The sequence below is a fragment of the Festucalex cinctus genome, chromosome 7 (genome assembly GCF_051991245.1).
Source record: "Festucalex cinctus isolate MCC-2025b chromosome 7, RoL_Fcin_1.0, whole genome shotgun sequence".
In the NCBI taxonomy this organism is placed as follows: domain Eukaryota; kingdom Metazoa; phylum Chordata; class Actinopteri; order Syngnathiformes; family Syngnathidae; genus Festucalex; species Festucalex cinctus.
Window position 1 is genome coordinate 18,113,250 of NC_135417.1, and position 12,000 is coordinate 18,125,249.

The 12,000-nt window shown below is 38.0% G+C and overlaps 1 protein-coding gene across 1 annotated transcript; it reads right to left on the bottom strand.

The window, feature by feature from the left end:
* Positions 1-352: 352 nt before the first annotated feature.
* preb (prolactin regulatory element binding) lies at positions 353-8,382 on the bottom strand. Its single transcript, XM_077527736.1, has 10 exons — positions 8,216-8,382; positions 5,968-6,157; positions 5,697-5,892; positions 3,475-3,716; positions 3,299-3,379; positions 3,076-3,203; positions 2,802-2,975; positions 1,525-1,597; positions 1,265-1,424; positions 353-1,169 (listed from the first exon to the last, which is right to left on the bottom strand). Exons 2-10 carry the CDS (start codon positions 6,100-6,102, stop codon positions 1,075-1,077), a joined length of 1,284 nt encoding a protein of 427 aa, XP_077383862.1. The 5' UTR covers positions 6,103-6,157; positions 8,216-8,382; the 3' UTR covers positions 353-1,074.
* Between the last annotated feature and the right edge of the window lie 3,618 nt (positions 8,383-12,000).

Genomic DNA, 12,000 nt, shown 5'->3' on the forward strand with positions numbered 1-12,000 from the left:
GCATGGCAGGTTAATTGGGCACTCCGAATTGTCCCTAGGTGTGCTTGTGCGTGTGGATGGTTGTTCGTCTCTTGTGTGCCCTACGATTGGCTGGCAACCAGTCTAGGGTGTCCCCCGCCTACTGCCCAGAGCCAGCTGAGATAGGCTCCAGCACTCCCCATGACCCTTGTGAGGAATAAGTGGTCAAGAAGATGGATGGATGGATGGATGGATGGATGGATATCTACCATATTGTATTACGAGGACCAGCACATTAACGGATTCCATCACAAAAATGCTTACTTGAGGTTCCTTTAGTCAGTTGTGTACATACATTTTTCTACTGCTAGTAAAAAAGTATCATCTCAGTAAGTTTCATTTGCGAACATTTAAAATTTTATTCACATTTTTACATCTGCAGTTGGAATGTTTGAAATTTTTTTCAACATGGTAGGTTTAGTAATTCTGGCAACACTAAACATTTTAAATTTGTTTTAAAATATCAAATATTGTTCAATTGATAACAATATAACATAGCAAATGTGTGACAAGGTTCCACTCTGTTCAACCATGAATACTGGTGGTGAAAAAATACTTTTGTATTTATTTTTTTTTAAATATAATTCACCAATCCAATATTACCCTGGTCTATGCCGCCCCCTAGTGTACAGAAAGTAAATAGCGGTCATTTGAGGAAATTAATCTGACACACACACGGGCTATATAGTATTGTGTAATATCTATCAATTACATATAAATTATTTAAATATTTCATTAAGGGGGTTCCCATACTTCAAATATTCAATGTAGCCTTCAACATAATTCCCAGGAGATGTGATCAATGATATAAATCAAAATAACTAAAATTCCATTTTGGGTGTCTGTTATGTTTGTCAACGTGTCTGAGATGAACAACCCTGAGTAGGCATTTCGGGAGATGCCGGCAACAAAGAAGCATCTTAACCGTTAGGCATTAATGTGACCCGTTTTGGGCTTTTTTATGGTTCTGACCAAGTCATTTCAAAATAAGATAACGCCCAGGGGTTGTCAATGGTGCAGCACTGATGGACTCCTCACGCGTGAGAACGCAGAAACTCAAAAAAAGCCTGGAAAGAGATACTGGAGGAGCAGCACAATGCCCACCAACACGAGGCCACAGAAGAAAACCACCAGCCACAAGGCAAATGTTCCTGAAAACAACAACAAAACCACGTAAGTGAATGAGGGAATGTCTTATTTGATATGCTATAACAATACGAATAATTGATGATGGTGCAGGACGCACTTTGGTTGCGGACAGCGTGTAGCTGACAGCGGCTGTCTACGGCCACACTAAACATGACGGTTTCATTGTGGCCTTTGATATTTTGGCCTTTGAAAACGTCGGGTAGGAAGGCCAAGTCTGTCACAACAATGCCGTGCGACTCCTTCACGTAATACAACCTCTGCAAACAGAGACATGCAAATGCACAGAGAATGAAAGAAGTTATCATCGGGGAGAGCAAGGCAGTTCAAACGATTGAAGTCTTTCAAAAATGGGACTACCTGAAGGGAGAATGCAATGTAGATAGCTACTGAGCCGGTTACAGTTCCCAGTCCAAGAAATGTTCCAGAGTCACTGTTGAGGACAAAAATTTAGGGTTACAAAAACAACATTCCATTTATTCCTTTATACTGTATGTACCATGTATTGACCAAGGTTTATGCTACTGTACATACAGGTGCTAAGTGTCACAAAGGGCAACTCTCATCCAAGCATTTTCAGTCAGTTTGAAGAGAAAATATAGAGTACACCCCCTTTGAAAAATGTAAAGATTTTAAACAATATCTCAATGAACAATTTGCAAAATGTTTTCTGTAGAATATGCGCTTAACTCACAACATGAAAGTAAGGCTGTAATAGACTGCATAGATTACAAAATCTTCAACTCGTGCAAAAAAATGAATGCAACCCACAACAGAAACGACGACATCTAGTATTGTCTATGACCTCCATGACTGTTATGGATAGCAACATGTCTGCTAGGCTGGAATGAACAAGTTGTCAGTCTTTTTCTCAGGGTCTACTTATTTGTGCAAAAACGTACTTTAATACATTTCATTTAAAAAACTACTTTTTTGTGGGCACTAATTAAAAAAACGTATTTGCAATCAATTGCCCACATTTGTGGGAGTATTTTGTAGTATAGTATCCCAGAGAAAATCTTAATTCTGAAAGGAAACTAAAGGTGTTCAGACAAACCTGGTGGGGTGTACTCATTCATGCTGAGCAATATAAATGCTTTTAAAAACATGCATATGGTTTATTTTAATATGGTATTCGGTCTGGACCGTATCCCAATAATTAGCTATATACTGATATAGTGTTTTCCTTAAAATTGCATGCAATGAATGCCCATTTTCTGAGTCTTATCTTTTCTCAATTTATAAAACACATTTTAAAAATTCTACCTAAAGTATTTTTCTTTGAACTTATATTAAAACAAAAAAAACAAAAAAATGTTAAAAGAAATGTATCCAAAATTTTAGGTACTTTATAAAATCAAAGATCTCCTAAATAAATCATTATACTGATCATTATTACTGCAATACCTGACTTATTATAGAATACATACAAAACTAATAAGCAGTTCATCTTTACACTACAAAAAAAGAGCGAGATGCGAGTGAACCGTTCCCGATTTTTTTTTTTTTTTTTTTTTGATGTGTTCCTTTTTAAATATTGTAAACATGACGACGACGATATTGTGGCAGTTTTAATATCACAATATCGTGATATTGCCCTTATCGTGACATCGCTACTTGGCGGAATTGAACGTTACCTGACAGCAAAGCTTGAGATGACCTCTGCCCCACAGGGAGCCGTCAACATGGGCAGGAAGCTCTTGCCGTCCCACTTGGTGAGGTAACACGGTGGAGGTTTTCGGTCTCGTTTATGGGGGATCTGAACTGTGTAAAGCCTCAGTGCATCTTTTTGGTCTTCTACCTTTCCAAACCTGAAAAACACGACGCGATCCTGTCAACACATCATTGTCGTCCTTTTGGCGGTCATATACAGGTCCACTGACACGATGAATTGTTGTTTCGTTCTTTTACCTGCAAGCCATATAGCGATACGTCTTTTCGGCCATCTGAGGCATGGTTTCATGCCATTTAAGACCCATAACTTGCTGGTTGTTGCGCCATACACTGCAAGCAAAGTCCCTGCCAACAGTTACCAGGTGCTGCATGGAAACAATAAGTATTGTAACAAACAAGTAAATTACATGTTTGTTTGTTTTAGTACAGTATGACAGAGAAGTGCTAGACAGTGCGCAACCTTATTTCCCGGGCTCAGATCTAAGTCTTCAATCTCTCCTTCATGTGCTTTGAAGTCAATTTTTTTCTTCAAGGATGGAAACTGGAAGGAAAATTAATATAGGATTTAACTGATTTAGATGTTGCAATCCCTACCTCTACAGAAGTTCTACTGATGAGATGAGCTTTACTGCTTACCTCCCAGACTCTGATGTGTCCGTCTGTGCCTCCAGTCAGGAGCAGGCTCAGGTCCTGACTAAATCTGACCACCTTTTGCAGTGGGTCCACAGGGTTCAGATCTGACTGCAGATCAGCCAGTCCTGTCACAGAGATGTGTGCCGTCTCATCCTTCGTATCAGATCCAGAGATAGCAGCATCCTTTCCACCTTTGTTTCTTTTCCCACCTCGTTGCCTGGCATTACCTTTATGCACATTGTTTTCTACAGAGAAGAAAGATTTTGCAGGATGTGCACATTATTCACAAAGATGTCCTGACTAAGGGCCCATAGTATGAAAATGCACTTTAGTGGAGTTTTCTATCAATAATATCCATCCCCAACCTGTTTACAATCCAACCAGGTATGAAAAATATCCGTCTGCGACTTCTTTAGCTTTCTCCTCCTTTCTAAAATATGTGCTTCAAACGGGCAGATTAAACTTCAGTGACGTCAACAAGACACGGATGTGCACTTGACCCAACCCACTCAGGTTAGTGGCACCGCCTCTGGTCACACCCACTGAAATTCGAGATCCTTTCTCCCCACTGCTCGCAAACGGCGTCTTTACCTTCTACCATATTACAGGTGTATTTTTAGTGCTTAAAGTGGGAGCTACATTTGTCGTGTGGAGGTTGTTTGGTTCCAAGAGTGATATGATAAAGCAGACGGTGGTTGGATAATACCGAAGCGGTCACGTATTGTTTTTGCCAACATACAATCCGTGGTGATTTTTTTGCCGTGACTGGCAAAACTGGCAAAACTGGTTGACGTAATTTTGTAATGATAACTGGCCGCTAAGTGGTCTCGACGAGACAGCTTGCACGTTGCAACCGCACAGTGGCCTAAATATTTGTGTTATTCATAACCTTGTAAATGTATACAAGCATTCACGACAAATCAGATTAATTCGCGTCAAAATCATGCTCGCATGAGAGTTGCTGTTACAGCAAACTAACGCTAGAACAGTCTTTTTAGTAACGTTATGCTACTTTTTCTTACAGTAAAACGTGATGCCACTTTTCCACATATTAAAATAGTTCTAAAATGTCAAGTCAAGTCAAGTTTATTTATATAGCCATTAATCACACAAAAGTCTCAAAGGGCTTCTCATGCACACAGATGACAAATAGCAACGAAATCCCCTGATCAAACCACAAAAGGGCAAGAAAAACTCAAAACTCAAAAAAAAAAAAAACTTTGAGAAGGGGCCGCAGAGGTGGTAATCCCCCTTCCAGGATAACCAGGCTGTGTAAAATACATGTCTGCCTGGCTCAAATTGGTCCAGTTTACCACACTGCTTTTGCTCACCATGGCGAGTCGTTTCCATTCACAACATTAGCACATGGCTAGTAGAGCCGAAATCACAGTCCCTTAGAGAGAGAAGGGTGTGGCCTAGGAGTGGCCTGGTGCAGCTATTTACATAAAAGTGACACGCTCCGAAGGCTGTTTGGAACAGAGCGTTTTGTTTTGTTTTGTTTTTTTGGCTGATTTAGGGACAGCAAAAATATTAGATCCAAAGTCAATTTTGACGAACGCATGTCAAGATATGTCTTTTGCACATTTGACCACTATTTTAGTATTTGGAAAAGTTTAATAATATGGGACCTTTAACATATTTTAGGTGAAGACTTTGGAAACACAAAATATTAGTATTAGTCTTTCTTAACTCATTTACCCCCAATAACGTATAAATGTTTTTTTTAATGTTCTAAGTGTCCCAAAGACGTATTTATAAGTTTTTGTTTGTTTGTTTTTTTTATGCTAGAATGTACAGAAGGCTTTGATGCAGCCTCTCAACTGCAAAGAACGGTTGCAGAAATGGTAGTTATTACACAAACAGGTTTACAGGTTATTACAGGTGGCAGCAGAGCAAAGGAGATCAACCAGGGCCATGTCGAAAAAAAGCTCAATTACTTACAATTTTAAATAGATTCGTGAAAACTGATTAAACTTAGCTCTCTTCTAATGCTAATTGCTGCAAAACGGAAACAGATAGAAACATACTTTTTTTTCCTGACGAAAGAAGAGACTTTAATCTTGCTTTTGGTACGTTCCATGCTTTTATAGCAATTGAACACAATATTCTGTGGGCCTTGCAAAATCGGTCAAAATCCAGTAAAACAGCGAACGGGACTGCTTCTGTGAAAATGGCTGGGAGTGAATGAGTTAAGAATTCTAAGATTGGACATCAGTAGTGCATACCTTCATGAGCAGCCTTGCCTCCACTTTTCTGTGTGCAGTCCTCAAATTTCATCAGCGAGCATGTTCCATCTTGACCTGCAGCAATCACCCCCTCGCCTAACGCCAAATTCATGGTGGCACGCGAGTCGGTGTCATGGGAGTGAAGCAGGCTGGCACTGTATTGGTTTTCTCCCACCAACTGAAGCTCCAGGAAGTGCTGTAATACAGTCATGAATCACTCACTAATTTCGTCAGTTCATAGACATTCAAGCGTAACATACACTGTGCTTACCACGCCATTCTTGATGCCAGTCTTGGAAGCCCCTCCTCCCCCTGCTACGGTCAAGAGTCCTGCTTTAGGGTCGACTTTAATGGAGTACAAGGGGAAGGGGGCTCTGTAGAGATCTGGCACCTTCCGTTTGCCCATTGCTGGTCTACAGTTCACTCACAGTTCTTCATAAAAGTGTTGCATTCAAGCCCACCTGTAGCAAAACAAATGAGCGTTGGTTTGTTTTGTTTTTTTACCTCCTCTGCCCCACTTTCAGGTATCTGCTAGCAGAGCCTTTAGGGTGCCACCTCCTGGAGGGGTGCTTTACAAGGCCTGAAAAAACAACTTTAAAATAAAAACTGAGTATATAATAGTATAATTAGCTACACCAACCTACGTTGTCTTTGTGCGATTTTGAAAATAAATGACAACAACCCCATTTTGTTTGTCATGATTTTAAATGTATTGACCAGGCCTACAGTATCTACTAGTCGTGTTAAAAAAAAATCGATTCGGCAATATATCGCGATACTACAGCACGCAATTCTCGAATCGATTCAATAGGCAGCCGAATCGATTTTTTTTAACATCCATTTTTGATGGAAAAATATTCAATAAAAAGTCTAACTTTGACACCTTAAGCATGGTAGAATGTTATATTAATGGAACATTAATCCTTACTATTTTATTTCAATGCTGTTCTAACATAAAAAAGGTTACAACCTGTTTGTTAAATACAGTGGCTCACAGTTAGAAAACTGAAGATTCAGATCAATAAATAATACAACTTCATACAAATCTTACAGTGTACATGTACAAGTTTACTGAATGGTATTTTCTAAATTTGAGTAAAAAAAAAAAAAAATCGCAACAATCGACTTGTAAATTCATATCGGGATTAACTTGAATCGAATTGTGACCTATGAATCGTGATACGGATCGAATCGTCAGGTACGAGGCAATTCACACCCCTAGTATCTACACAGACGAGTAAGTGACATGTTTTTATTTTTAACCTATTTGATGAAGTACAATGACACAACAGACTTAGTGCAGTGGTATAACGTTATTGATGTGCTCTGTGTATTAAACGGTGTTAATTCAATCTTAGCATATTCAATCAGTAAAAATCTGTTAACTGTATGTTACGGTAACCATTATTCATGGTGTCAAACCACATATATTAACGATGAACATCTTATTCACAGAAAAATCAATATGCAGAGCTGTGAGGATTTTCTAAATACACAAACAGGTTTTACTACTTTTAACCTATACTGTTATTTCAATGTGATTTCGCGTGGGTTTGGGTTATGTATGGTCTAATATATGGTTGACGTTCATTAATGGATGGTCAGATTGTGTGCATGTGGAGAAATGGGACAACAAAAGATCTTCTGAAGGGCACCAAAAATGGTAATTAGATTATTTTTTTATTTAACATAGCCTTGACTTGAATTCTTCATGTTTTAACTTTTAAGTTCCCACCATTATATTTCTCACATGAGATAATTTTAGTTTATTTTTGCAGGTATTTATTTATTTAGTTATTTATTTGACGGGTTCTAACAAAACAGCAAAATCTACAAATTAAGTGCTCAATTGGTGGCAAATGTGTCTTTTAACTTGTCAGCAAAAATGGTTGTCTTTTCTTAAAGTAACAGCGCCCAATAAACAGTGTCACTTACAATAAACAGCTTCAACAGTGAAGCTCCATTATAAACAATAGTTATAGTTGTGGGTTTTTTTTTTTATGTGTTAATAGGGGGGGGGGGAAATCACATCAGTCAAGTGTTGACAATCTATTTCGAAAAGTCCAGCTGTTAGCCAAGAGGTTGCACATTCATAAACAATCTGTCACTGCACTAGACCTCTGTGGCTGTGTATGACTATGACGCGATTTACAGTACTTGAAAAATAAAATACATCACTGCATTTTCCTACTAACGTATGGCAATATCACAAAAAGCAGTCCATATGAGTGACATTGTACTAAATATCAGTTTTCTCCAGATTACTTAATTCCTGAACATAAACATTGAAGTCTTTCAAATCAAATACCGTAATCTAATCATCTCGGCAGATATCAATGCTGTTTAGGCGTTAATGCATTTGCCAACAAGCCGGACAATTTTAATTGGGCTGAAATCTATTAAAATGAGTGAGTGAACTGAACTGTTACATGACACTCGTTGGACAGCTAAAGGCTAGTTAGCACGACTTCCTGCTAGTGTCGCATTTTTATTTGAATATTAAATTTGCGGTCGCCTACCTGTGCAAATGGTTCCGCACCCCTCATGTAGTCATTTAATCGGCTCTACGTGTGCTAGGGCTGATTATTTCATTATGACTAGTTTCGATCGATGTCTGATGTGTAAAATGGCCGACGCGTCCATGATGCAACGCGAAGTGACGACACCCTTCAACTTCCCGAACACGTCAGCAGCAGCAGTCGACGTAAACAGCGACATGACGTGACCACAAAATGCCTATTTATATATACAGAATCTTAAACTACATATATTTAAAAAAACAAAAAAATTACATATATTTAAATCTAATAAGGCATCATTTGTATTGCATTAAAAAAAAAAAAAAAAGGAACAAGAAAGGGGGGGGGGGGGATAAATTACAAATGTGTTTCGTTCATAAACTGAATTTGTCTCGTGAATGAAATGCATGTTTGTTTACGTTGGATGTGTGCAAGAGTCATGGTCTTTCCTTAAAATATTAAATTAAACAACAATATTTAAAAAAGAAAAAAATATTTACTTATGATAACCCTGGGTACAGTATTCTGCAATCGAAAATATAATCTATTTACATCTACGCAGTTACATATACATCAAATTTATTTAATGAGTAATTGGTTTTAATCATTTTTTCTCTGTGGTATATTAATCTTACACAAAAATAGATTGTATGATGTATTTCCAAATGCATGGCATTCTCTGTAGATGACACGTTGTGGAAAGTTTGCTTCAGCAACCAACATTTCAAGACTTAGCTCAACCCAAACAAAGATGTTCTTTACAATATGTTCTATGCACCCTCACTAGTTTAAACACGAAGACATTCTGATTAATATTGCATTTGTGGCATTTGAATAAAGCAGCATCCTGGGTTGATTTCCCCTTTAATGACATGAACTTGTCTAAATAAATAACTTTGTTGTCAGATTACACATCATTGGAAAGTAGATGGCAACTTGAGTATTGATGATGGCAAGCACAGTGTTTCAGTGGAACAATCAATAGGCACAGGCCTAGCAGTGTACGGTAATTGCCAGAAGGTTCAAACTGAATCCTGAATGTGCATTTGATTAGTTAGATTCAAGTGGTGAATTACGCCCAGTATGCTTTGTTTATAATTTCAGTCCTGTTCTTGAATATTGTTACCGCTATCATTCCGACAGATGTGAGGCCATCAGCATTTACGCTTAGACTTTGTCGTTTTTGTAAGCATATCATGTTGTGTGCTGAGGGTTGGATCCCAAGGCGCAGACACAAATAAGGTTTTAACTATTTATTCACATTGAGAGGCACAAACTAAGAGAGCGGTACACAGAAACAGTTGGACAATAATCCGGCAAAACAGTAACACACACAATTCTCAGACCCTTAAATAGACAGTGAATCAATCTCATTGGTTGTGGCCAGAAATGTGAGTACTAGTGCTGATGTGGAATTCTCTGATTGGCTATTAACCCAGTAATTACAGATAGTTCCAAACATCAATAAACATCATATAGCATAAAAGATTCCTGACATCACAAAATCCAGACATCATCTAACCAAACTAGTTGAAATTGGATGGAATTACATCAATACCAAAACAGACACGTAATGGGTCGTGAACTCTGGTGTACGGTCATGAACTCTACTCAAACTTAACCCAGACATGACATATCATCCCCTTGCTCATGACCAACTTTGGAGGAGTCTTGCAAATTTGTAGCTTGACAAGAAGTCTTTCTGTCGCTGAATGGAGTCCTGTGCAAGTTTGAGAAGCTTTATGGCCTTCACACTCACCATCACGTAGTACGCTATGCAATGTCCAAATATTTATTTTTCTTATGAATCTGACTCAAGTGAACAAATGAACTGAACATGCTGGGAGCAATATATGTCGCTACTTGTCATTATACCATGTTAGCATTAGAACAACAGTCTATCCAGAAAACTAGATAAACAGAAGATATATGACGAATGATTGCGGTGGATTAAGCTCTGATGTGACTTTCCAATGTTAGAAATGATCAAATGTACATTCATGTTTCTATTGTAACCTTTCTGACAGCGACTCTACATTGCTATTAGGCCTGTGCCACTGCCTATATTGATTTTTCCACTGAAGCCATGTGCTTACCATCATCAATGATCTACCGTACTTTTTGATGAATATAATCTGACAGCAATGTTTCTGTTTTATTTTTTCAAAAAGTATTTCATGCCAACAGTGCTTTTAAGACTTGACTTTATAATATCTGGGGAATGTTGCTGAAACAATGTACACGATTTGTAGTCTACATCACAGAGAATGCCATACATTTTCATGCATTATCAGTCTGTTTGATGCTTCTCTATTTTCTGTGCAAAATGGATTTGTCACAGAGAAAAACGTATAACCATTAATTAATCGCATACTTTATCGTGAGGAGGTGGCACTAATGGTTGGGTAGATTACAAGTATATGATTTCTTAAAATACACTTCATCCAATAAAATACAGACAGCCCAGGTTTGTCTTTGTAAATCGTTTTCAATTAAGATTGACTGTTAAGACTGTTAATGCACACATCCAGTGTAGCTGTAGAATGATAATCCAAATGCATTTCCATTCATGAGTCTACTGCAATTCAGGTTTCAAATAAATCACATTTTGTTTTGTTTTATTATGCTTTCACGTTCATTTCATGTATGTGTTGGAATCTTACATTAATTATTTTTCTGTTTGCTTGTATTCATTGACTGCCGTTGAAAAGTAACTGGTTGAGATAGTATATGTATAAAAAGAAAAAGAACATCTTTAATTGTCAAAATACAGTATATGAACATTTTAACTAATATATTGACAGTGTAGAATTATTAATACATAACTTGCAGGAAATCAGTTATACAACAATGCTTGTACTGGAGTAAACTATGATTATGTATTGTTGTGTGCATTTGTAGGTATTGTCATTCCTCACCACTGTTTTCCCCATGCATTCCCTGTGACATGACATAGTGATGAGCGGGTGTGCGTCACAGATCTGAGGTTGTGAGATTGAATGTTGGATCTGGTGTTCTGTGTGGAATTCTCGTGCTTGCGTGACTTTTTAAGGCAGAACATGCAATGCATTGTAGAAAGTGGGTGGAGTCTATATTCTTCTCAATGAGGTATATGCCACGGAAGAGGCGGGACTGGTTTTTGCACATCAATTTGTTCCCAGTCCGTGTTGCGAAAGCGATTGGCACATATTATAGTAATGACAAAACAATGGCACTGCTTCAGACACTGTAACGCCAATGTATTGGGAATCCACCTCATAGGGCATCACTAGCTGTTGCTGGCTGGTGGCTAGTAGAGAGACCGAGAGATGGCTGATATTGGTACATATGAACAACACAACTGGAACCCCCCATAGACACTGTAATGACATGTAGGTTTCAGGATTCTCCCTCATGCCGCCCATACGAGCAGGCTTTCTTGGCAAAATTAAATGATCTCATCAGTGATTTGGTTTGTGAATGATTCAGTTAGTGATTTGCTGTTTTTTTTTTATCATCCTAAAGCCGCATGTGAGTGGTGAAAATGTGTGTGGCAGCATCTGTATGTCCACACTAAGCAGAAGGGGGAAGAGGGAGGTAAAAGTTAGCACATTAACCCGGACATGACTGATAATGATTTTTAAGTTAATAGATTGTTCGAGGGAAGAGTGCAGACTTTGCAAAATTAAAATGATACATATGTGGGTACTGCTCACCCATTACTTCAGTTAGAGGGGAAAAGAGTTCGCAAAAATATTACACTTTTCTTTTTATTATTATTTTTTTGTATCTCTTTTTGTTTGTGA